The following is a 26,780-nucleotide window of genomic DNA, read 5'->3' on the forward strand; positions in this document are numbered from 1 at the left end:
AATACATCTTATATTTGAAAAACAAAAAATGTGTATAATAAACTTGACTGTAAAACCCTCATTGGTTTTTTACAATATTGCTGATAAGATTAAGGAAAGGCATTCTGTACATAAGAGTTTATTTAGATGCCCGCAAGTTTTAAATCATTCCCTTTTGTATGCCAGCCCACTGACTGTCTCCTCCAACTGAATTATCATTGGGTTTACAATGTGATTTACAAAATGAACTGACAGTGTGATTTACAAACATCCTTTTGAGTCTCATATAAAACACAACTGTTTCCCTTATAATACAATCATTGGAACAATGCAAATGTCATCAAGACATGGGAAGCTGAAAATGACTGGACATTTAAAGAAAATAATGACTATATATTTAGGCTAGATCCTAGTCATGAACAAACCTAAGTAAATTATCAAATGCTAATAATGAATAGGGGACTAAAAATAGCTAAGTGATTGCAAGTCATTTTTATAACATTTTGCAAAATCCCCTCAGGAGAAACATAAAAGTACATTATTTAAAAGAATATTCTAATATTCTTCCATTATATACAGTCACACATCTTTCTTATAAATCAATTTCACATTTCCTGGATAAAGCTACGAAAAACTCACAAATGTATACTTTTCCAACGGACAGTCACTATGCTTATATCTGCAATCTTTTTCCAAACACCTGCTGTGTAGTTAATTAAAGAAAAAGGGGTAGGAGAGGCAAAGAAAACTGCACAAATAAGCAGAACAGAGTACAACAGCACATGAAAAATGTGGCATTTAAGCTGCGTATGCTGTCAGATTTGAAAAAGATTTTTGTTCCACTACTACAGACTTTCTAGCCTCACAAAAATAACGGGAGTTGCATCTTCCTTTTAAAAGCCAGCCCTCACCCGCACCCCTCCCCCCCCAAAAAAAACAACCTAACATTCAATGCAGTGTTAGAGTTTTAATTAGGATTTCTGCCTAGATCTGTGGTTTCAAAAAGCATTTTATGCATGGTTGACTTAATAAATCCATGAAGAGGTAGCCATATTTGTCTGTATATTCACAAAACAAAAAAGCAGTCCTGTATCACTTTAAAGACTAACAATACAATTTATTACGTGATGAGCTTTCATGGCACAGACCATGGTTCTGTCCTATGAAAGCTCATCATGATCTGTCCCATGAAAGCTCATCACCTAATAAATTATAAAGCTAGTCCTTAAAGTGCCACAGGACAGCTCCTTTGTTTTTTTCATAAATTAGTTCTTTTGAATATCAGAGCACAAAAAGGAGCCAGATTTCTTCTTGAATATATTACATGTAATGAAAATTGTAACACAGAATGTTGCCAATCGCTCAGGTTAGTATACTGTGATGTATGCTGACAGTCAGGCTAAATGCAATTGTCATTTACACCATTTCTTGCCATCTCTCCAATGATTCAGCCTGTTATGAATGGCAGGTTTCATTATAGGAAAGTAAATACACTGGGAGAGATGATGGACTCCTCTACACAGCAATCATCATCGAGGGCTGACAGAACTGCAGCTTTGACATTCAGAGTTGAGCTGAAGCCTGGGATCCTGTGAAGTGGGGAAAGTTCCCCAGCCCACTAGCGTGGGCCCTAAATCAGCAGCAGGTATTCAACTGCAGTACAGATACACCCATTCAGATCAAACTAAGGTCCAACCAGTTCAGAACACCATTAAAGCTCTTTGCTTGCTTTACAATCCAGCTCAATCCCACCCACATCCACTAGCTGTTGTTTCACTTGCAAAGTAGATGGCTCTGCTAACTCCAATATCAATAAGCAGTATTGTTTCCTTGATATATGCTTTACTGCTGTCTTTCAATACAGGAATTCTGCTACTAGTTCATGTTTATTTGTCTTGGTAGTTTTTAAATGATAGACTAAGGGTTGAGTACTTCCAGCCTGTACAAATCAAATCTACCTTGGTATGTTTGACAACTATGAAATATAGGTATTATGTAATTTGACTGTACATACATACATATTTTCATAAATACATCTGACAGGGACCTCAGAACTAAGTTTGCAGTATTTATGGGACAAAAATCACAACAGGCAGACAGTTGTGGAATCTAGATCCAAAGTAAAGTAATCTGAGTTTTGACTGTGTTGTCAATACAGAAATTAAACCAAAATTACATCATTAGTTTACCCATGGAATAATTTAAAGTTATTTAGAAATGATTTGGCAGGAAAAAGTGTATTGTTTACAACACTGAAAACTTTTAACAACCATAGATTTATATGCTTTGTACTGTAAAGTCACCCAGACACGGCTAGCGTAGTGGTAGGTCCCAAAGGCAACTCCCAAACATCTTCCTCAGGTGGAGACTTTGGTAACTGTCTGTATAAAACACCAACTCTTACAACTTCATTTTAGATGTTAACTGCATCAGTTTTCCTTACAGAGTCCAATCTTAGTGCTTCAGTTATTGTGAAGACAGTCTAAATCCACAGAACAGCAGACATTCCCATTCTGTACAACAAACAAATCAATGTTAGTTATACACCCAACACAACTTTTTAAAAAATTCAGAGCATAGTGCTTGTAAGATCTGGAGATGGATAGCCTTTATATATGCACAAAACACAGAAAGGGATGGGGCTTTATTTTGTCTTTTGTTCTGGGCCCTCCACAACAGTTAGTACAGTTGAGGTGCATTCAGGCATTTCTTGCTGGGAGTTCTCCAAGCAGATATTTGTGGTGACTTTTCTTACGATGTGGCCATCTTTTTCCATTATATAACTGACCCACAGGTCAGATTGTAAGGCCCCTGCAAGCTGCATCATGTATGAGCTGAATTTTGTTTAAACCAGAAACTAAAGTGTGAAATACTCAGTAAACCTCATGACAAATGCTTTGAGCCACGGTCCCCTTTCATGAGCATAATTTATATTCTAAAAAAGCAGCAATATTAAAATGGCAGAGCATATCTGAGAAAAGACAACAACTGATCTTTTATGTTGCTATTGTCTCCCAAATTATCAGTCAAAAATAAGGAGAGAGAGAATTCCAGCCTATGTGAACACATTCCTGTAGTCCAGACTCTCAATTCACTGAAGAGAGCTCAGATAAGTAGTCCTATGCTTAACTACAGGAGCAGTAGCTCTGAGTCTACAACACCTAGCCAGATGCCCAGGAATCTTACTGACAGAAAAGCATAATTTAAAACCCATCGGCCGTGTCTACACTAGCCCCAAACTTTGAAATGGCCATTCAAATGGCCATTTCGAAGTTTACTAATGAAGCGCTGAAATACATATTCAGCGCCTCATTAGCATGTGGGCAGCCGCGGCGCTTCAAATTTGACGCGGCTCACCGCCGCGTGGCTCGTCCCGACGGGGCTCCTTTTTGAAAGGACCCTGCCTACTTCGAAGTCCCCTTATTCCCATCTGCTCATAGGAATAAGGGGACTTCGAAGTAGGCAGGGTCCTTTCGACAAGGAGCCCCGTTGGGACGAGCTACGCGGCGGCGAGCTGCGTCAGTTTCAAAGCGCCGCGGCTGCCCGCATGCTAATGAGGTGCTGAATATGTATTTCAGTGCTTCATTAGTAAACATCGAAATGGCCATTTACATGGCCATTTCGAAGTTTGGGGCTAGTATAGACATAGCCATCATGTGGCCTTAGGGAATTGCCACAAAAAAGGGGCAGGAAAGCTAATCACAGAGAGTTAAAGCTCAGAACCACCAGCTACTCCCTCCTAAAATAGGGCACAAGAGGGGGAAAATAAAATCTTCATAGAGTATTTTATATAACCGTGGACGTCATTTCATAAATCTCCATTCAGTACTTTCAGGACTAATCAAAGAAAAGCATTTCTCTACAGGTGGGTGATATAAAGCACAAGCTTGTAATTCACCTTCCATACACTAGTAAAAGAGGACGCAAGTATGAAAAAGATGTAAGATGTGGGTATAAGCGGCAGACTTTGTGACACAGATTGAGTGTGTGCTGTAGTATATATGTGACAACCACTGTCACAAAGTCCATCTCTAGCGCACAAAGTGCTTCTCTTTCATACTCACACACTCTGTCACCCCAGGTCCAGCCCTTCTGTCCAAGGCCTTGCCCCTTCTGGGGGTCCCAGAGCCAGCCCATAACCAGTACCAAAATTTGTGGAGTGGCCCCTCTGCAAAAATGATTGCCAACCTCTGGTCCAACCTGCTCTTAGAAACCTCTAAAAGGGATTCCACAAGCTTCCTTGGCAAACCTACCTTAGTGCCCATTTCTTATTGTCCTTCCTTCAGTGGACATGAACAACCAATCACCAGCCTTTTTTGTAATAGCACTCAACTATTTGAAGACTTATGAGCCCCCAGCATGCTGATTATTCTTTCTTTCTAGTGTTCTATGATTCCAGGTCTAGTGTACTAGGAAGACTAAACATGCCCATTAATCTTTTCTCCTTGGTAAAATTTTCTAAACTTTTTATCATTTTTATTGTCCCCTCTGCAGCTGTCTCAAATTTGTTCACGTTTGTTAAAAGATGGCCCCTACAACTGGACACAGTATTCTGGCTGAGACCTCACCATTGCTGAATTGAGGGGAACAATTACCTATTGTGTCTTTTATATAACACCCTTGTAAATACACTCAACAATGATATTAGGGTGTTTTTATTGATTTATTTTGAGCAATGGTATTGCATTGATGACTCATTCAATGTGTTATCCCCTGTAGAAATTCCAGATACAATGCTGCTGTCTAGGGAGTTATTCCTTATTTTGAGATTTATGCATCTGATTATTTTTTCTTTCTAAGTGTAGCTCTTTGCACTTCTCTTTAAGGAATTTCATCATGATGATTTCAGCCCAATTCTCCAAGTTTTCAAAGTTGTTTTGAAGACTCTTCCTACCCTCTGAAGTGCTTGTATTGCCTCTGTATGGTGCTATCTGCAAATTTTACAAGCATACCTTCCACTCCATTATCCAAGGCATTAATAAAAATATTGCAGACTAGTAGACCCAGGACAGATCTCTGCCGATCCCTGTCAGGAGATACCTACTCCCAGTTTGCCTGTGACCCATTGATAACTACTCTTTAAGTATAGTCTTTAATCAGCTTTGCAACCACTTAATACAATTTTGATCTGGACTAGAAGACCTTTTGAGGTCCCTTCCAGTTGTATGATTTACACAGATCACAAGCTCTCCCTCCATTCTAATGATAGACCCAGTCAAAGACCTGATGATTTTAGTTTCAGTATCCCTGACGGCTGTGACTGATCTAATAATTATGACAGTTTGGAACACACTGATTGCAAATACAGTGTATTAGCCCAGTTCCACACTCATATAAGGGCCTCATCCAAACTACGCTGAAATCAATGGACAGACTCCCATGAGTCTAGCTTTATAGTGTTTAGACATGGTGTTATTCTATATTGTTGGGTTTTTTTTCCACTGTATTGTATATAGTGAACACAGCCTTAGGCTATGTCTACACTAGCCAAAAACTTTGAAATGGCCATGCAAATGGCCATTTCGAAGTTTACTAATGAAGCGCTGAAATACATATTCAGTGCTTCATTAGCATGCGGGCGACCGCGGCACTTCAAAAGTGACGCGGCTCGCCGCCGCATGGCTCGTCCAGACGGGGCTCCTTTTCGAAAGGACCCCACCTACTTCAAAGTCCCCTTATTCCCATCTGCTCATCGGAATAAGGGTACTTTGAAGTAGGCGGGGTCCTTTCGAAATTTGCATGGCCATTTCGAAGTTTTTGGCTAGTGTAGACATGGCCTTACTGATCCATTCGGATTACATGAAACTTGTTAACATTTAAAAATTAAAAGGGAACTCTCATGAAAACACTTTCCTATGTAATTTTCAGTATTCTCTGTTTTACTGTAAGAAAGCTTCTGCCCCAATTTATGTTGACGACTGAGGTGAAAACTAAGAGAATGAGCAGAGAAGAGGTGTAACAGACTCTAAGTTAATACAACATACAGACTAAGGGCACAGTTTGCTACCATCATATACCATGAGTACCATTTACTTCTGGGAAACCAATATGTAAATTATTCCTTCCTACATATCACCTATGCTTTCGAGTGACTCCTTATGTGATTAAGATCTCAAAAGCCGTGTCTACACGTGCACGCTACTTCGAAGTAGCGGCACTAACTTTGAAATAGCGCCCGTCACGGCTACACGTGTTGGGCGCTATTTCGATGTTAACATCGACGTTAGGCAGCAAGACGTCGAAGCCGCTAACCCCATGAGGGGATGGGAATAGCGCCCTACTTTGAAGTTGAACGTCGAAGTAGGGCACATGTAGACGATCCGCGTCCTGCAACATCGAAATAGCGGGGTCCGCCATGGTGGCCATCAGCTGAGGGGTTGAGAGACGCTCTCTCTCCAGCCCCTGCAGGGCTCTACGGTCACCGTGTACAGCAGCCCTTAGCCCAGGGCTTCTGACTGCTGCTGCCGCAGCTGGGGATCCATGCTGCATGCACAGGGTCTGCAACCAGTTGTCGGCTCTGTGGATCTTGTGTTGTTTAGTGCAACTGTGTCTGGGAGGGGCCCTTTAAGGGAGCAGCTTGCTGTTGAGTCCGCCCTGTGACCCTGTCTGCAGCTGTTCCTGCCACCCTTATTTCGATGTGTGCTACTTTGGCTTGTAGACGTTCCCTCGCAGCGCCTATTTCGATGTGGTGCTGTGCAACGTCGATGTTGAACATCGACGTTGCCAGCCCTGGAGCACGTGTAGACGTTATTCATCGAAATAGCCTATTTCGATGTCGCTACATCGAAATAAGCTACTTCGATGTAGGCTTCACGTGTAGACGTAGCTAAAATGTTTGTTTTGAAAAGAGGCAAAAAAATTTCTTGTAATATGAAGTGCAAATGTTATTATTGTATTAGCTTCTAATAAGTAGAATTTCTGTCAAAAACATAAAAAACATAACACTTGACAATTAGTAACATAGCCTAGATTCATATTAAGTATATACATGGGGATTTCAGATGGAAAATTTTAAAGTTGCAGAATGATGTTAAATATCTGCATTTGTATTTCCAAGAAAATAACCAAAGAATTACCATGGTTTTCCACCATATATACATTCATTGCAAAACCTTTATACTGTCAGACCTATTCTGTGCCCCTGAATCTCATTAATTTCAATGGGAGCTGTGTGTGAACTTTTAAGAGGTAGAATGACTATATTTGCAATATAATACAAATATACATCACTACTATAGACTCATACCTTGCATTTGCAAGTTGTGCAAGGAGATCCAACCATTGTCCATACAGAACCACTGAGCCTTGTGATTCCATAGCCATCTATACAGGTTTTTCTGATATCGTAAGTGATCTGATCAGCCAGACAGGGGTCACTGACACAATGGGGGCAACACTCTCCTTCTGAGATTGCTGTGTACTCACAGTTTGGATCTGGGCATAAAAGTGGCCAACAATCAACTTCCCCTTCCTGTAGAAATAAAAATAAGGTCCATGAAAATTTCTTCCAACTCATTAGCTGAGAAAAAAATCTAAAATATTGAAAGCTCCTTTTGGCATCAAATTACAATAGATTCATGTCCAACCTTTTAGACTTTGAAACTTACATTTTCTGTGTTACAGTACAATATATACTTTTTCTTAATGAAACAGCCTAATCTGCATCTTACCCATCATGATAGTAGAAGTGCCTGTTTAAAGAAAAAAATAAACCACGAAGTCTAATACCTTTTCACAGCATGGACCATACTTCAACGTAGTTATTGCTTCATGGACCATGTAGTCTTCCATTCATACTTCCATATTTCTCTTGGTAGCTACAGCAAATCACTTACCATGGTGACTCCTGCTGGTCATCTAGGAATTAGCTCACCCAGTTTCCAGAGCACCTCTTCTAGCCATTGTCTCTCCCACTGTGACCATCCCTTTGTTCTCCACCTTATGTTAGGGTACTGCCATAATGCAGTGCACAACACTCTGGGGTCCTACCCTCCCAGGAAACCCCAAAATCCCTATACCCTCCTTACCTCAGTGACCCACTACTGGTCTCCATCTAGCCTCTTACCTCATTGACAAAGTGCAGTCTGAAATGGTCACTCCTCATTGCCAAGGGGTGGAACCTGCTGTCCTGGCTGCCTCTCTGCTGCCCTAGTACCCTCAAGCCTTGTCTCAGGCCCTGCAGCATGGGGCTTGCCTGGCCAGAGCTCCTCTGGTCCATTCTGCTATTTTCCAGAGTTGCTCTGTCCGTGGTACCTGACTCAAGCAGGCAACTAGGTCCCTCTTTCTATCCAGGGCTGGAGCAAGACTGTGCTTACTCTGGCCAGCCATCTCTTTTATGCAGTCCTCCTGACAAGCCTTCCCCCGTGATTGGTTCCCAGGACAGTAATCTCCCAGGTCATTTTTTAACCCTCTTTCCATCAATGCAGGGCAACTGCCCTCTCACACTTACACATAGACAAATAACAACAGGGAAATATTTAACTGAGAGTAAGAGATTTTCAAAGGTGCTCAGCACTGACTTATCTAGATTCCCATTGTAGTCAGACGGTAAGAAGTTGTCTTAGCCAGTGGTGGGCTCTTTTGAAAACCCTCTCTGAATATGTATTGTAACTTCTTTCAGAGTAGTTTAACAGCTGGAAATAACACGTAGCCAGAATCATGTCACCACCCAGCTCAGTGTAGACCAGCTAAAGAGTTCATGCTTCACCGTATGAGAACCCCATTGATTGAACTGCAGGACTCTACTAACCTGCATGTTGCCAATTTACAATCTTTATACTAAAAGTAACACTTCATATGATCAAACGTCATATTTTTGTAACAAATATGCTGTTAAATAAGCTACTAATTATAACATTAAACTACAATTATCAAAACAAATAAAAAAGTACATTTAAAGGTGCTTAAGAGTCTTATACTTGAGATCACGTCTGTTCATGAATTCACTGATATGCAGTAGTTGAAACAGTTTCCCCAGCCCTTTGTAAGGTTCCAGTATATTGCATAAATATCACCTATGTAAGTGGCATTTGATTAGTCTAATGAAGACATTATAAAGAAATTGTGGCTTTAAATCTTGTCACTAATGCTTAGCGGGGAAGTGTTAGCATAATATGAAAAGTCTTGGAGTATTCTGGGACACTTCTTATGTGTGCTATATAATCCAGACCCTGTAAATTCATGAGGCTTTCCAAAGCTAAAATGCACGTGAGGCAGATTGGGAAGTGAAGCTAGTGTAGCACCCAACAATCTTTGCTGTTTTATTTCACAAAAGACTTTGTTCCAGTTAGTTAGTAGTTTAACTCATGAATGGGCATTTTCTTTTTCTGGCAAAGTAACTCAGTACTTTCAGAATGAACATCAAGTACACTCAAACTAATCACTTTACAAAATATTTTTCATCTCTGTAGAAGATTATTTTAGAATTTCTGTAATTATTCATCTGGAACTTTTAAATACTAAGGTGTACATGTATGTGTGTGGATATATGATGATACAAACACCTCGAATGGCATGCCTGGTGTTAAATTATAGTTTATAATTGTATCGTACTATTTTTCAAAAAGTACAATTTGTTTTTACCTGTGGCAGCACATAGTCACATTTAAATACCCACGTATCAGCTTAGGAGGAGGATTAAGCTTATACATTCAAACTTACCTTTCCTAACTCCTGACTTTTTGGTGCTTTTGGTTGAATTAATAATACTACATCAATATAGTCCCAAGGTCAGCAACCCCAGCGTGTGCACCAAGAGCAGCATACGAATGGATTTGTATCAGCATATGCTCTGCCCACCTCCCCCGTGCAGTTGGGAACTTGTTCAAAGCCATGCTGCCTTTGGATTAACAAAAGACCAGGTAACACTACCAACCACAACATAAACAGTAAAGCTCTGCATCTTAATTTAGTTATTAATGAAGCTGTTGTAAGTAGGAATATTAGTGACTTTAAAAAGTATCAGCAGTACACAGAAGTCAAAAGGTCAAATTTTGGCACTTTGCCTCAGAAAGGTTGCTGACTCCTGGTATAGTTTATTGCATTTACTCTTCTGTTTTTAAGGAGAAAAATGTCTCTAGCTATATGACAGGCAGTAGTTACCCAAAATCTCTGGAGCCTACCAATCCATAGTTTTAATGTATAACAGCCCAAAACTGCCTACGTAAGGTCGGTTCATGGTGTAGGCTAAGGTCAGCATCTCTGGGGCAAAGTATGAAAATGCACTACTTAAGAGATCCTAAAAAGGCTGCTTAAAATGCCCCTCAACTCATGGTTAGTCTGCCAGCCATTGTTTCTGGAAGGTGCTCATTTTACTGTTTAACCTGAGGTTTGCGGGAGCAGCCAAAGTACAAACCCAAATCCCACAAAAGGATAGTGAGGGCAGGGCTGTCTGTAGGTTGAAAACTGGTACTTCTAGTGAGTGACTTTGCTTGGAGGGAAGGAACCGGTTTTCATTTGACAAAGTTATGAGAGACTTGGTTTGTTTTTTTTAAAAAAATGTACTTGCCATCTGCAGTAGGTGTAAATTACCCATCCCTGAATCTGGAATCTTGTGCTGTTCTGGGGCCATGATCTCAGAGAGCATTAGATAGTGTGCAGGGGATTCTATTCTACCTCCAAATAATCTCTCCTGCTCTTTCCTCATGCCTCCCACTCAGAGAAGAGTAAGCAAAGACAGAATGCCTACTTCACATTACTCAGATTTTCCCCTATAGCAAGAAAATCCTTAGCTGCTCTGTTAAAGTAGCTTTCAGCTGCTTTAGGGCTATCTGAGCACCCAGATGTCATGATAAGGGTTTGTTACCTAATGCATATAGTCATATATAATTTTTTTAAATCCCTTTACTTCGTTAAATGAAAATGATTTCTTTTTCACCCCAAGAAGAGGCAGCCCTCACTAGAACTGTTTCCATACCAGATTTCAGACTCCTGCCATTTTTCCAGTACACTGTGGAAAAAAGAATTATTAGAAAGTATTAAAACAGGGAAGTTATTTCTACTCTTCTATAACTGCAAATTCAATAATCAAAATGTAAAAAACCCTTAGGTACATATTTTAGGATTTGATCTGTTATATGGACAGTGTTTACAAATACAGTAATATTCCCACTGGGGCAGGACGTTCCTTGTAGAAGGTGAATGAGAGGAAAAAAAAATAAAGTAGACTAGCAATTAAAGATGGGCATTGTTTCATACAAAAAAAGCAGGAAGTCTAAATTATTTTGATTTAGGATTGGATCCAAATTTCAGTTTTGTTATCTCTTGGCCTTTTTACAACTATTAACCCAGCTATGATATTAGGCAAGAACAAAAATCTTTCTAAAAACAAGATATTGCAACTAAATTATGTATACCTTGGAAATACAATTAAACATGTACCTGAAAATCTCTTCCCCTTTCTTTCCTTATGCAAGTATTTAAAAAAATCAGGAAAATATACTCAAAACTTCACTGAAGTAAATGGTTTGCCATTGTCCAGCAAAGCACTAGCAGCTGTTACAAGGACAAATGTTATAACTCAATCCATTATGCCCAGAGGACTCAGTTCTCCAAAACAAAGACAGTTGTCTGTGTAGAGCAGAGCATATTTTTCAAATAAAAATGGACTTAAAGAATTGTTGGTATAGTGATTTAAAAAAAAAGTTAAGGAGAAATACTTTTTTTCTATAGCTGTTGGAAATGAAAAAGCTAACCTATTGTTTTGTTTTGTTTTCAGTCTGTGTGTTTGGGTCAACTTTTTTCCAGTTTTCTTCCTTCCCTGTTGTATTAGGTCACTGTCCTCATGCGTTGTGTTTCAATGGCTGTTTATAGGACTTGACTTCTGATTTATAGTTTTGATTTATGACCTTTCAATTTTGATATGGAAGTTCAGTCACATGGTGGGAAAATTTTGCAAAATCAAATATTTTACACAAGAATGGCCATGTAAGTCGGAGCAAAGGTCCATATAATCCAATGCCAGATGCTTCAGAGGAATTAACAGAATGGGAAACCATCAGATTTTCTATCCTCTGTCATCCATTTCCAGCTTCCAACATAGATAGGCTAAAGCACGGTGTTGCATCCCTGTTTATGTGGGCTAATAGCCACTGATGGACCTATCTAGTTCTTTTTTGAACTGTTATAGTTTTCACCTTCACAACATCCCCTGTCAATGAGTTCCACAGATTGTGCATTGTGTGAAAAAGTATTTCCTTTTGCTTACTTTAAACCCACTGCCTATTAATTGCATTGGGTGATGTACAAGAGTAAATAACACTTCTTTATTTACTTACTCCCTACCAGTCAAAATTTCAGAGATGTCTGTCAAAACCCCCACCCCTTATACTTTCCAGGCTGAATAATCCTAGTTTTTTAAATATCCTCACTCAAAAACTGTTTTATAACAATAATAATTTCCGTTACCCCTTTTTTTCCTTTTTTGAGGTGGAGTAACCAGATCAGCGCACAGTATTCAAGATCTGCGAGTACCTGGATTTATATAAGGACATCATATTCTCTGTGTTATCCATCCCTTTAATGGTTCATAACGCTGTCAGCATATTTGACCACTGCTGCACATTGAGCAGATGTTTTCAGAGAACTATCCATAATGACACCAAGATCTTCCCTGATCATTAACAGATAATTTCGACCTCATGAAAAGCCATTGACTTGAAAATGAAAAAAATCCCAATAAAAACTTTGTAATTGATATTTTACTCGATCTGTTTTAGCCAACAATAATGGAAATAGTTTCAAAATTTTCCAGCTTCCTATAAATTTTGTTTGTTGATCCAGTTTATTTACACAGAGCTGAGGGGTGGTCTGTCCATATCCTGACTTACCTTGCTTCTGACCCATGACTTTGTCCTTTAAAATCACTTTAATATGTCAAATAGTAGAAAGGAGGAGAAGATAGGATTAATATCATAATATAAAGTATGCTGCTGTAATTAAAAAAATATATTGCTTTTGTTTTTCTTGAAAATGTTAAATTTGCTTTCATACCAGACAACGACACTGCTGACAGCTGTAGGTCCAGGTGTCCCCACTACGATATAGCTTATGACCCTTTTGGTCTAAACACTGACTTGTCACTCTTGTGTCACACTCTGGGCAGCAAAACAGGTCAACACTGGGATTCTGACAATCACAAGCTGTTCTCCGGCAAAATATCTTCCCGTTCTGCAGAGAACAAATTGTCACAAGTATCAAGCAAGTGGTAAATAGCAGGGGAGTATCAGATGAGTAGCAAAGGCCATCAAAGATAGTAGACTACCTAAAGAATTTGAAGATATTCATATATGGCCCAATTCTTCAAAAAATGAGCCTGATCAATTTCTATTGTAAAAAACCACATACTGTTGTGAAAATGCCAGTCGACATTTATTTCTCTATAGCATTTCCTTTTCAGTAGAATCTTCTGAGGTTGAGACAAATATTATTGTGTCCCTCTTGTTCCTCAGATCTGGATTTTAAAAAAATAAAGAGGAGGAGCCTCATGGATTCAGATGGAATTAACTAATGTGATCTCGGCAATTATTTTTCTAGAACATATCAGAACAATAGTTTCCTTTGCACTATCTTTTGAATAACTGTGTGATTGTCAAGAAAATAATTTTAAATAATTTGAAATTATATAAGTGGTTCAATAAATTTAACAGGAACACACTATGTTAAAAATTCAGTGGAAGCCAGAAATGTCAAAGGATCCTAAGATAGCAAACCCATAGTGGCATTACGTATTCTTCCATCTTAATTTACTCTGCACCTTGACCTTTATCAGAGAAAAACTGATTGCATAATAATCTGGAGTTATGAACTGTAGATGTATTTTTATTCTATGGAGTCCCTAAATATATGATAAAATATGATTTTTCCTATTTCAGGTGTTAAGTATTTATAAACAGTGTGATAAATACTCAATCTGAATTATCATACTAAACACAATTTCTTCTTAAATTAATTTGTTCTAATTCTCTTAATGAGAATTGTGGTGACAAATTTATTATAAATTACACCCTTCATTCTCTGTGAGTCAACACATGGTTAATCTATAGATGGATTAGGAAACTGAAATCCTAATTTATAATGAAGAATACTATTGAAAATTTTTGCTTTTTAACTAGATTATTGATTTGTTCAATTTTGACTTGAGCAAAACTTCAGTTGCTTTCAAGGAAATGTTTGGCTGGGTAAAGAATAAGGACCAGGTTCTGCTCTGAGTTACACTGATTTAATTCCTGAATGACTCAATTAAATTATTCTGAATTAAGTCACTGAATAACAGCTGAAGGATTATACCCTCACTAAGCACAAATACAAATACCCTTTAATAATGCCATCATAGCACTTCATGCTTACAAGAGACAGAAGCAGTCCTAGGATGATATTAAGAAACTGACTAATCAGGTTTTTCTTAAATCATCTCCGTCCCCCCCGTCCCCCCCCCCCGCACACAATGCTTTGAAAGGATGATCACTAAGATTGAGGATAAGCCAAAATGGCTTTCTCCACATGTAGTAGTCAGCCAAAACATCACTAAGATGTGTTGGCAGTTGCTTTTATTTTTTGTATTCATAAGTATAAATTTGTAAATAAAATAAAATGAAAGTCCAATAAACAAAACCAAACTTTGCTGCAAAGCAATATGCAGAACACCACTGGAAAAGATCATAAGGCTCATGTTAGCTAATGACACTGCAGGTGTTCAATAATAATCCTGAAATGATTAGCATATTAAATTTGACTGTAGGAATAACTGAATATATTGCATACTGTGTCTAACAAAACAAAAAAAAAGGTGGGGGGGCGGGTCACAGAAGCCTGGAAAAGTAGAGTGAATAACACCTATAAAATGTTGGACTCAACTGCATTTTCCACCAACAGTGCAGACGGCTAGATTGTCATATCCCTTACTTGGCAGTGCAGGGTGATATGAAGAATTAACGTTTGCCCTGACTTCCTGCTGGGCTTATCCCTCCACCTTTGTTGGCGAGAGTAGGGTATATTCATTTGATATGGCAGAGAGGAAATGTTATGGAGAGCAGAGAGCAGGAATAATTCTGGCTTTATCCTTCACTCTCCACACCCTTCGCTCCCTGTAAGACTTGCTGGCCAGAGAGGAAGCTGGATGCAGAGTGGGAAGAGGAAGAAAGTGCTTCAGGAAAAGGAGCAAAGTAATTTCCTTCTCTGTGCAAATGAGTAGCTGGCACAAAACTGAGCGCCTCAGCTCAGATCTTTCTCCTCTTCTGCATGCTGCCCCTTACTTATGGAGACTGTAAAGTTACAATTTTGCCGAAACATTCCAACATGAGGACTGACTCCACACATTCAGTCATGTGCAAGTCCTCTGTGTGACCAGGATGTAGTCACAGTGATACATTATTTCATATCTGAATGCAGGAATTCTGATTAAAAGCTACTGAGCAATAACCTGTCCACCCTGTTCAGAATGGCATCCTTTGCCTGAAGATTTTTAAAACTACCCCTTTGAACTGGTAACTGCATTGGTGGTTCTGTGCTACTTATGACTCCTGCACTGTTCAGGGAAGTAACTAACCTTTTATATTACCACCCTTCTCTTTCAGAACACAGACCATGTTTGATAATTCTGCTGGAAACCTTTGAAAATGCACGATTTGCCTCTTCTGTTTAGCATCATGCTTTGTTTGCACCTTTGTTAGGCCCTAAGCTTTGCAGAAAGCATTTTGATTTCCATAATGCTACGACACAAAGGCTGCCCCTACATTTGGAACTGGGCAAACGATTGCCAGCTTGAGTACACGTACTCATTGAAGCTTTCACTGAGCTAATGCACTAAAACCAGGAGTACAGACATGGGAGCATGGGCAGTGGCATGCACTAAGCATCCCAAGTATGTCCTCATGAAATGTAGGCAGACAGTACGCAGAGTGGCTAGTGCATGCCACTGGTCACTGCTGTCCATGCTGCTCTAGCTGTTCACTATTTTCAGCATGCTAGCTCACGTAAACCTAGCACAGTGGCTATGTCTACACTAGCCCCAGAACTTTGAAAGGGGCATGATAATGAACCAAATCAAATGATGCTAATGAGGCACTGCAATGAATATGCAGCACCTCATTAGCACAATTGCGGACGCAACACTTCGAAAGTGCCACTTTCAATCGCACGGCTCATCTACACGGGATCCTTTTTGAAAGGACCCGGAACACTATAAAATCTCCTTATTCCTATTTGGTTATTTTTGGTTATTCCTATTTGCATGGCAGCGCCTCATCAGCATCTTTTGATTATTTTCATTATCATGCCCATTTCAAAGTTCTGGGGTAGTGTAGACATAGCTAGCATGTTTGCACAAGGTGGGAATCACAGCACCAGCTCCAAGTCAAAAAAGCCTTTTTAGCTGCACCATCCCTATTGCTCCTTCGCAACTCAAATTTGCCATTTCTAAAATAAATTTGGAAGTTAATAAGTTAATGAAGATACACAGAATCATTTATTCTCTTTTAGTGGGATTATGATAACATATACATTTTAAGCTTGCCAACAAAGCATATGATGCTAAAATGGTTTTCCACCCAAGAGCCTCTAGGCCCTTCATAAACTTTAATGAATTGAGCTTTATACACTGCAGTCTTTAATTTTGGTAAGAGAGTATTATTAAAGATGTGAAATCTGTGGCACAGTACAGTTTATAAATGACTAAGGTTCTCAAACAACAGCAGAGTCTACTCATACTGAAAGGTAAACTATCAGGCTGGATAGAGAGTGCTAGCAAAGATGCTCAGGGATTGGGCTTGGAATCAATCTTATTTAACATTTTTTATTACTGACCTTGGCACAAAAAGGAAGAGTGTGCTTAAAAAAAGTGGATGACTCAACATTGAGAGGTTTTGCCAATATGGAGGAGGACCAGAATATCATACAAGATTTGGACCACCTTGAAAACTGGTGCAATAGCAAGGGGATGAAATTTAATACTGCAAAATGGAAGGTCAAATATTCAGGACATTTATACACTTGGAGAAAACTTTGAAATGGCCATGCTATTCAGCAGATAGGAATAAGGGGATTTCGAAGTTGGTGGGGTCCTTTCAAAAAGGACCTCCGTCTGAACAAGCCATGCAGGAGCAAAAAATGGCAATTTTGAAGTGCCACTGCTAGCAGCATGCTAATGAGGCACTGAATATGCATTTCAGTGCCCCATTAGTATTCTTCAAAATGGCCATCAGCATGGCCATTTCAATGTATTTTCTAAGCATAGACATAGCCTTAGAGATTACCAAGTACTTTTATATGCTGGGGACATATCAGTTGAAAGTGATGGAGGAAGAGAGACCATGGTGTATTAATTGTTCGCAAGATGACTGAGCTGTCAATGGGATGTAAAAAAGGCTAATGCAGTCCTATGATGCTTCAGGCAAGGGATTTCCAGTTGAGAGGGTGCAGTGTTGGTTCCATTACACAAGGCACTGGGTGAGACCTCATTTGGAATACTGTGTACATTTCTGGTCTCCTTTGTTTAAGGAGGAATAATTCAAATGGAAACAGGTGCAAAGAAGGCCTGCTAGGATGGTAGGACCAGTAGAAGACCTTATGAGAGGAGACTCAAAGAGCCTGGGTTGTTTGGCCTAACCAATGAAGGGTTAGGGAAGATATAATTGCTCTCATTAAATACATCAGAAAGATGAACAACAGGGAGGGAAATGAGTTAATTCAGTTAAGCATCAATCTGGATCCACAAAAGAATAAATTAGTCAGTCAGGTGTGAATATTGCACCTTGAATAGCGTGTGCACAGCACTATGTTGGTGAGACAAGCTCTCATGTCCAGATAGCTACAGCTGGAGGTGGTTTAATTATGTCAATGGAAGATCTCTTCCACCAGCATAGAGCTGTGACACTTGTAAACTCAGAAGACAGACATTCCAGAACACACTTCCTAGGGAAGCACTAGGAGCAAAAAACCTAACAGACTTTGAGGCTGATCATGAAAATGTATGGTGTGGATGGATAATGTATAATGAACCTGCCTGCAATGGCACATAGATGGTCTGCAGCTGCTAGCAGTGAATATCTCCAATGGCTGGTGCTGGGACACCAGAGCTGTGTCTACACTAGCAAGTCATTTGGAAAATCAGGCCCTCTTCCGAAAGAACAAGCGGAGCATCCACACACAAAATGCATTCTTTTGAATTCCTTATGAAATATCGCATCTCTTCTTCTGGAGGCCCTCTTCCTCTCCCAAATGAGGCAGAGCACCTTCTTCTGAAAGAGTCTTTCAGAAAACAGCATGTGTAGACACATCAGGGTACCTTTGTTCAGATTGCTCTTTTGATCCACTTTTGGTGTGAGGACCTGGTCTTTCAAAAGGTAACTGTAGTGTAAACGTGGCTTAGGTGGAGAAGGATCTGAGTCATTGCAATGCCTGGCTGATGGATCTGGCCCACACCAAATCACATGAAATCAGTCATGATTTCAGGACTTCAGTAACTCAGCTAGAGGTTAGAAAGTGGTTGGATGAGGTATCGTGAAGGTCAGACTAAATGATCAAGAGGGCACCTTCTGACCTTTAAGTCCAAGTCACGAACAGAATCCAGACCCACCTTACTACTATTTGGTACTCCCTAAAGAGGATGCACATTCAGAGTTCCATCATATCTCTTCTTGAACTATACACGTCCTCCTCTCTGCCAAGAATTGTACAAGCTCTCTTTAAAAGGAAGGTAGAAGGATAAGCATAGGACGAAACAATTGAAGTATATAACTCCAGCTAAACTGGTTAATTCACAAAATGATAGAACAACCACAAACCAGGATTAAAAAACAACTCTCCTCTGCCAGTCCTGTATAGCAATTGTCATGACTCAGGGAGGGCAGAGCAAGCTATTTGAGGCTACTTTGTTAATTATTGCATTCAACTAATGAAGCTTTAGGAATTTTAATGTTTTTTATATTGTGTCCTCATGCATGCAGTCAACAATATGGTTACATAGGATTAACACCACATGATGTTTGTTGAAGTGTTATCGTAATCCCTTGTCTTTCACAAAAAAAGAGAATTGTTTCAACTCAGATCTTGGGGAGTAGGAATGGCTAAGTCTGATATAATTATTACCGTTGGATGGTCCCTTACTCCATGAGTAGCCTCTCTGAAATCAAGACAATTGTGGAGTAAGTTACAAAACTGTGAGTTTTAGACTGTGCTTCACTGAAGTATATGACATAATTCTCATAAATTACTGGGAACAGCATGTCTTTTCGTGAATCTTGAATTTTATGTTAATTTTCTTACAAGTCAGCCTTGCAGAAGTATCATGGAAATGTACACGGCTGGGGCAAAAAATTGTTCATCTGATCTTTTCAAAAATAATAATTAGGACTTATTTTATAGTATTTGAGTCAAAGATATAAAACAATAATTTGCTTTCTCTGGGCAAAACAACAGAGTAGCATTTTTCAAAGCTCACACAGACACCACTAAAAGGTATAATATAGCTGAGTCCCCCAGATTGTTAGTAACTCCCAAGTGCAGAACCTGCAGAGGAACCCCACACTGACTGAATCCTATGGCAGCTGTCTCTGTGTCATCAGTCAAACGGTGCAGTCATGGCTAACACAGCTGAGATTTTGCAGATCCGCTGATCAATCCTTGCTATACTGTGAGCAAGGTAGCTGCTACTGTAACCTACAGGCTGAAAGAGTCATTGAACCTGTGCTCTGTGTAGCAGTGGGTGAAGGATCCAGCAGGCCCCCTTAAGCTTACTTTGAGCTAACGGCCAGGAGATGGGTCTTTGTGCTTGAAGGGCAAATATTAAAAGAGAAAGAAAAGAGAGTGAGAGTGGGGTATAAAGAAATAGAACTAAGGCACCAGGTTGGCTACATACAATGACACTGTTATTTTGAAATAGCTACATTCAGAGAGGCTGACTTCTATTTTTACCCAGGATGTATATCCCCCTTTCTTTGCCCTCTCCTAAGTACCCCTTTCCCTCTGCTACTTCCTGCCCCTATTCTTCCCCCTTCCCCAAGGACCTGCCCTCAATCTACCTCTTCCTGCTCCATCCTCTCTCTGAGCCTCTCCACTCCCCCCCACACACATACAACCTAACACTGCCTTCTCTAAGCTCCTCACTGTGCTACCAACTGTCTGTTGGGCAGGTGCTGGGTGCTGAACACCTACTATTTTTTTCACAGGTTGCTCTGAAACCAGAGAATCCATGAAGTTGGCATCTCTATTTACAGTAATCTCTGATCACATCACATATTTTCAAATACTAGTAAGATGCACACAGCATGAGAAGTACAGCAGGGCAAATAAGGCATAAATTACAAGACTAACTAAAATGAGAATACTAATCATTAAAACTCTACAAAGGCAGACCAGATGTCTTCACATATTTTAAGCTGTTCATTCCATTGACACAAAATCCTTTCATAGAACCAGCCATTCTTTAAGATTACAATATGAGCTCACTATATATTCAGAGTTGAAGTCTTCCACTCCTGAAGATATCGACTTATCTGCTTGAAGTAAGAACACAGTATGCATGTTAATATGACCGTGTTTCCATTCTAGCCTAAAACAAACAGCAGGGAATTTTGAGTATTGCATTGATTCTGATGGCCTGATATGCCACTGTGCTATTCTAGTTTTATGGGAGTTAAAAGCCTCCTTGTAACTTCAAACAAACAGATCTTAACTGGCAAATAGCCAGCCAGGTGGAGCAATATTCCATTTCTACACCCCTGCTTCCTACATATTTCCAGTGCACCATGCTCATCTCACTTATACCTGGGCAAGGCCTCAGTCATACTCCTTCTGTAGACAACAGGCTTTTGACCATAGATGTCAATGGATTGCGACCTACATTTATACTGGTATAAAGATCATTTTAATCTGATTCTGAATGTATCTCTCTCTAAAACTGTATTTACATTTGCGTAATTCCACTGGCTTCAGTGGTATTACCCCCAGCCAAGACCCATGTGCATGTAGAGACTCAGGCCCAATAGCTTCCAAATTAAGTTTTCTAGCGGTCTACTAAAGTCAAAACAGTTCCTTTAGAGAGACAACACTAGAGAATCCCAGAAAACACATATGCAGGTCTCAAGAAACTCACCTTACAGGAACAAACAGAGCACCTATCTTCCTTCAGCGTCCACACCTGACCATTACGCTTCAAGCCACCTTCGTGTGGGCAGTCACCAGTGCATGATGGTCCTGAGGGACAAAGACAATCAAAACCTCCCGCCAAGTTCACACAAGCTGAATCATTCCAACAGGTATGGGTCCGTAAGGCACATTCATCGATATCTGCAAAACAAGCCAGTTAATAGTGCTAATCCTTGTTTCAGGTGACAGATTGTACCATGAAATTTATCATTAAATAAATAGTGCTTGTCTGTTTTGGTGGAGCAAAGTATGAAACACAGAATTTAGGTTTATTGTTTGGTGTTACTGTTTTACAATTCCACTAAGCAGTCTTAAATCCCCTGCCATATACTTGATTGTAAACACTTACATTTCTGCTGGGACTATGTAGCAAAAACAAATATAATCTGCTAGACAAAGTCATGTGATCTCCCAGTGAGCATGAGCAACTGGACACATGACTCTGCAATTAGAGCACATCCCATTTTGGGTGTTAAAACTCAAACATACAAGTTTTCATAAGCTCTGCCAATATGCCCTCTAAACTTTTCCATTCATGTGAAGAATATTTTTTTAAAGTACACTGAGGCATGTGAATGTGCATCACTAGTAGAAACCAAAACCTAGCTCTGAGTGCTCTGCGAATCAACTGGGCGGCATTTGAATCCCTCCTGCGTGTTTGCACAAACACACAGCTTACAGAGAATACTGACCTCAAATCATAGTCTAAATCTCCCCCTACTAAAGGTAATCAATCACAGCTTTTGCTCACTGATTTAAGAGAAAAGGAATTAAAGGGAAGAAATCAGAGGCACTTTGTAGATAAAAGAAATCCTAGTGCTCCCAAGCAGTACAAAACAGCACTATAAAAGCAAGTTTGAGAAAGGCATCAGGGAATTTAGCATAAATCTGGAGAAAGCGCCTCTTTTTCATAAATGACTTTAAACTACCAAATCACTTAATGTTGGAGAAGAAGTGAAATATTATACCCTACTGAAATTGCTGGGGAAATACTGATGGACAGAATGTAATTATTCCAAGTTTGAACATGCTCAGGAGTGATCTCTTGGAAAAAAGACAATGAGATCTTTCAGCTTGGTGCCATCTCAAAAAACAGGCATGTTTATCTTCCAATCTTCTGAGCAGCATTTAAGAAGAGATGGAAAGAATTTCTAGCTCCAGTGACATTGAGTAGGTTTTCATATTCTTCTATAACTTTCAAAAGCCTAACTACATTGGCGAACAAAGTTTTGGATGTGGATGAGATGAAACATTTTATATAAATATATACACATACATACAACACACCTTTTATATGTGTACATACATACACAGATGTGAAGGGGAAGAGATGATTAAATTTTACACTGTATTTCTAAAACATCTGAAGAATTCTAAAGCACTTTTATATAAAACTTTAGACACCACTTGATACATAAAATCACTACACCTACTAATTAAAATGCAGCTACTTCTGTAAGATGTTGAAATATGGTAACTGTTTGAGTTTAGGAAAAGAAGTGAATGAGATAGTACACATCTGAAGCTGCTAAGAGAATTTAGATAAGTAATCTTACTCAATCTAGATTTGGCCAGGATAACAGAGCTAATGATGATAATGTGGCAAGTGCCAGGGAATCATTAGAGACTTCTTCAAGCTGTCAGGATCTTGGTTTACATTTTATCCAAAAGACAACATTTCTATAAGCACAGTATACTCAAAGGTTACAGAGCTAGCTCTAATACTGAAAGTACTCTTAGCTACTGCATTGCCAACAGTACTTCCTATGCCAACCTTGGTTTTCTTTTCAGTAAAACCCTCCCAGAGATGAAACATGGTCCAGTGGTTAGAAACCGAGCCAAGGACTGGGTTCAATTTCCTGCTTTGCCACAGACTTCTTTTGTGTCCTTGGGAATGTCAGTTAATCCATCTGCTCCCCATCTCTTAGTAGTATATTCCTACCTCAGAGGGTTGTTATGAAGATTATGGTGGTGTTCAGATACTACAGTAACCATTAAGAAACAGAGGTAGATAAGCGGTGTCTGCACTAAACATGGGTAATCTTAGGACATTTGGCTAGCTCACATACTGACCTGGTACAATTGCAGGGTATCTAGCCAGTATAGGGACAGTGCACTTTGCTCAGCAGTGACAACATAAATATGTCCCAAAGGACCATATGTTTTCACTGGGCCAAATCCTGAAGCCCTTTCTCTGTTTTTTATTCTGTTTCTACCCAAACAAAAGTTAAACTGATATGAATGGGAGTTTTATTAAGATAAGAATCAGGACTATTTTTCTGCCAGAACCCTGTCCTGCACCCTGCCCAGTGCCCTATGCCCAGTTCTCCCTGTTCACAACCCCACCTTGTCCCCCACCCACCCCCTGCCCTACCCCCCAACCCCTCTACCACTTGCCTGCCTCTGCCCCCCTTTCTGGTGCTCACAGCCTGCCTTGCCCCACTTGCTCCATGTCAGCTCCCTACCTCTCTCTCCTGCGCCCACTGTCCCCATCCTCCAGCCACTGCTCGCAGGCCTCACCTCTCCCTTCCTGGGAGCAGGTCTTGGTTTGGCAGCCGCCCTTCCCCAGTGCACCCAGGTGCCCGAGGGGGCTGGAGATGATGGAGACTTGGCACAGTGTTGAGGAGGTGTGGGGCAGGGACACTACTCTGAGGCTGTGGATTTGTGCCTTGCTATTTGTGGGAGTGGAGACATGTGTTTGTGTTCCAGGGTGTATTGGGGGCTGTGCTGTATGAGGTTGGATGGAAGTGTGTGTGTTTTCTGTAAGACTTGTATTTTGTATATTGGGATTGTGTGGGTGTTGTGTTGAGCATTATGGACATTTTGTTTATTGGGATTATGTGCATGTTTTGTGTCAGGCATTGTGGCTCTTTTGTGAGTTGGGTTTTGCCTGCATGTGTGTTGGGTAGAGTTGTGCTCTCCCCGTGTGTGGATGTAGCCTGGTGGAAGTTTGTGGTTGAGGGAGGGAGCAGGGAGTGAGAGTTCCTGCACCTTTTTTCCTAGAAAAAAAGCACTTATAAGGACTGACTAAAAACTCAGGGAAAAGTCTTCAAGATTTGCATCAATAAGAATTAAAAAGATCTTAAATAAATGTCCCTCATTTGGGTCAGGGCATATTAATGTTATATCCAGGTACCAAATCGTTAGACCTTTCCTATTATATTTGTGTTTGTCAGTTTACAAATGTGACTCTGGCTCTGACCCCAACACGCTGACCAGAACTGAACCAACCATTTCAGCCATATGCAAATTGCTGCTCCTCTCCATCATCGCCTTTCCCCAGAGCAAAAGTCAGGCAGTCATGCCCCAGAGAGGTATCTCCAAAGTACGATGCCCCCTGAGGTGATGCAATTTACAAGCCAACCCTTGCTCAGTAGTGTTCCTAATAAGAAGTTGAATACACATGAATAACACTCAAATGAATGCCTGTAATGGGTTAAACCCCGAGAGAGAGATGCAGGACTTCCCAGGCTGGCAGATGTACCCCCCTTTACGCTGTAATTTTTAATCTGAATCCCAAAGAAGTCATTCTCTGTGCTTTAATCTACACTATATTTAGTTGCTCTGTAACACCTAGCAGCCAAGTATGCTTTATCATACATACCTTTTGTTTCGTTAATAAACCACCTTTTTTAAGTCAGTGATTTGGTTCCTGTGTTCTAGAAATGGGTCTGTGTATGTGGATGCCTAAAATTGCAAGGTCAGCTATCAGACTGCAGCCTAATTTCTTCCTCTTTGTTTACAAGTTCTCTCCTCAGGAAGGGTTAAGGGCTTGGGGTTACCCCACAAAGACACATTCCAAATGTGTCTTTCTGGGTTCTAAAGAGGAGTTTTCTCACTTGGGTGGTGGCAGCTACTTCCCAGGGTCAGCAAATCTGTGACCTTAGGAAGCTTTTAAGCAGAAGCCTGTAGAGACAAGGTATTTTTAAGGTCTCTTGCAGGCCCCTGCCTTCTGCACTCAGAGGCTATGTCTACTCTAGCCAAAAACTTTGAAATGGCCATGCAAATGGCCATTTTGAAGTTTACTAATGAAGCGCTGAAATACATATTCAGCGCTTCATTAGCATGTGGGCAGCCGCAGCACTTCGAAATTGATGCGGCTCGCCACCGCGCGGCTAGTCTCAACAGGGCTCTTTTTCGAAAGGACCCTGCCTACTTCGAAGTCCCCTTATTCCCATCTGCTCATAGGAATAAGGGGACTTCAAAGTAGGCGGGGTCCTTTAGAAAAGGAGCCTAGTCGGGATGAGCTGCGCGGCAGCGAGGCGCGTCAATTTTGAAGTGCCGCGGCCGCCCGCATGCTAATGAAACGCTGATTACGTGTTTCAGCGCTTCATTAGTAAACTTCGAAATGGCCATTTGCATGGCCATTTTGAAGTTTTTGGCTAGTGTAGACATGGCCAGAGTGTCAGAGTGGAGAACAGCCCTCACAGCTGTTCAGCCCTTGGACTTCCCTGGCACTGCTATATTTTGCCGCCTTGTCCCTGATGAAGCAGCTGGTTATAATTTGACTTTTTTTTGGGGGGGAGACTATCTCCATGTACACACCTTTTCACCTTAAGTGTACTCCCATCCTTTGTCTAATAAAGGACACTGCATGGTAGGTTTACTACAGGTGATGGAAAAGAGAGGCTTTATGAATTATAAACAACTCCTGACTCATTAATTCTGTAACATACCATGAAGACAAAAAAAAAAACGGCAAGATGAAGGGGAAAATAAATATATATAAATTGGACCAGGAATAAGCTGAAACTGAATCAGTGATTTCAGTGGAAGATGATAACCAATTAGCATCAATGAGTGTAAGAGCATTCTTGAAAATCCCCTCTCCTACTTGTCGCTTCAGAGCTTGATGTATTTGTCTTGAAAACAAATGAAACATACTCATTCATAGTCAGTGATTTCACATTTAAGAGATGCAAGCATTGTCAATATTCTTCCCACAACACTAATACATCCCCATGTAGATTGTGTGTGTGTGCTTGTGTGTGTGTGTATGCATGTAGGAGGAGTAGGGTGCAAATTAAAAGAGTAGCTTTTACTGCTCAAAACTAAAAGGATGCCACAGATGAATATAGACCCATATTGCCTACAGAGTTCTATGTAATTGCTTTACTTATGATACAGAAATCTAATTCTGCTTCCATGCCATTTAACAGATTTATGGAAAGCCAGATGTTAGCAATTATGGAAACTGACATTATTCATATTCTCAGAGCTACAGACCTGTTTGCACTGCACAAAGCCAACTTAATCTATTATACATATCCAAAAGGGAAGAGGCGCCCTATTTACATATTGCAACTGTGGCCACATAAAGAGGATGCCCTACTGAGAGTTGCCCAAACTAGCAAGCAGGCCATTCATGATAAAAGAACCAATCAAGCAAAAGCCAAGCAACATATTTTCTACATAAATCTCTAATCACTGCTCAATTCATTTTTCTTTCTTAATGCAAATGGCTCCTATTATTTTATTGCATTTTATTATTAAAATGTTGTAGTAATTAATCAAATATAAAAAGGCTTGAAAGCTGCATCCGTTCAATAGCTGAACTTTTAATAGAACTAATTTTCTTCGTGCATCCCTGTGGCAACGTTCTCTTGCTGCTGACTATGTTTCAGATCTCCTGAATAAACCATCCATATTGCCGATAACTC

At 40.1% G+C, this 26,780-nt stretch overlaps 1 protein-coding gene across 2 annotated transcripts in view; it reads right to left on the bottom strand.

The window, feature by feature from the left end:
* Positions 1 to 2,441: 2,441 nt before the first annotated feature.
* The window catches only part of NELL1 (neural EGFL like 1), a 465,040-nt gene continuing 440,701 nt past the window's right edge, over positions 2,442 to 26,780 (bottom strand). For both annotated transcript variants that reach the window (XM_074999016.1, XM_074999015.1), the window contains 4 exons: positions 21,068 to 21,261; positions 12,970 to 13,146; positions 7,226 to 7,450; positions 2,442 to 2,492 (listed from right to left, as the gene is read on the bottom strand). In XM_074999016.1, coding sequence (XP_074855117.1) covers positions 2,442 to 2,492; positions 7,226 to 7,450; positions 12,970 to 13,146; positions 21,068 to 21,261 — 647 coding nt within the window. The remainder of the gene's footprint in view (positions 2,493 to 7,225; positions 7,451 to 12,969; positions 13,147 to 21,067; positions 21,262 to 26,780) is intronic.

Source organism: Carettochelys insculpta, chromosome 6 (assembly GCF_033958435.1).
Source record: "Carettochelys insculpta isolate YL-2023 chromosome 6, ASM3395843v1, whole genome shotgun sequence".
NCBI lineage: Eukaryota > Metazoa > Chordata > Testudines > Carettochelyidae > Carettochelys > Carettochelys insculpta.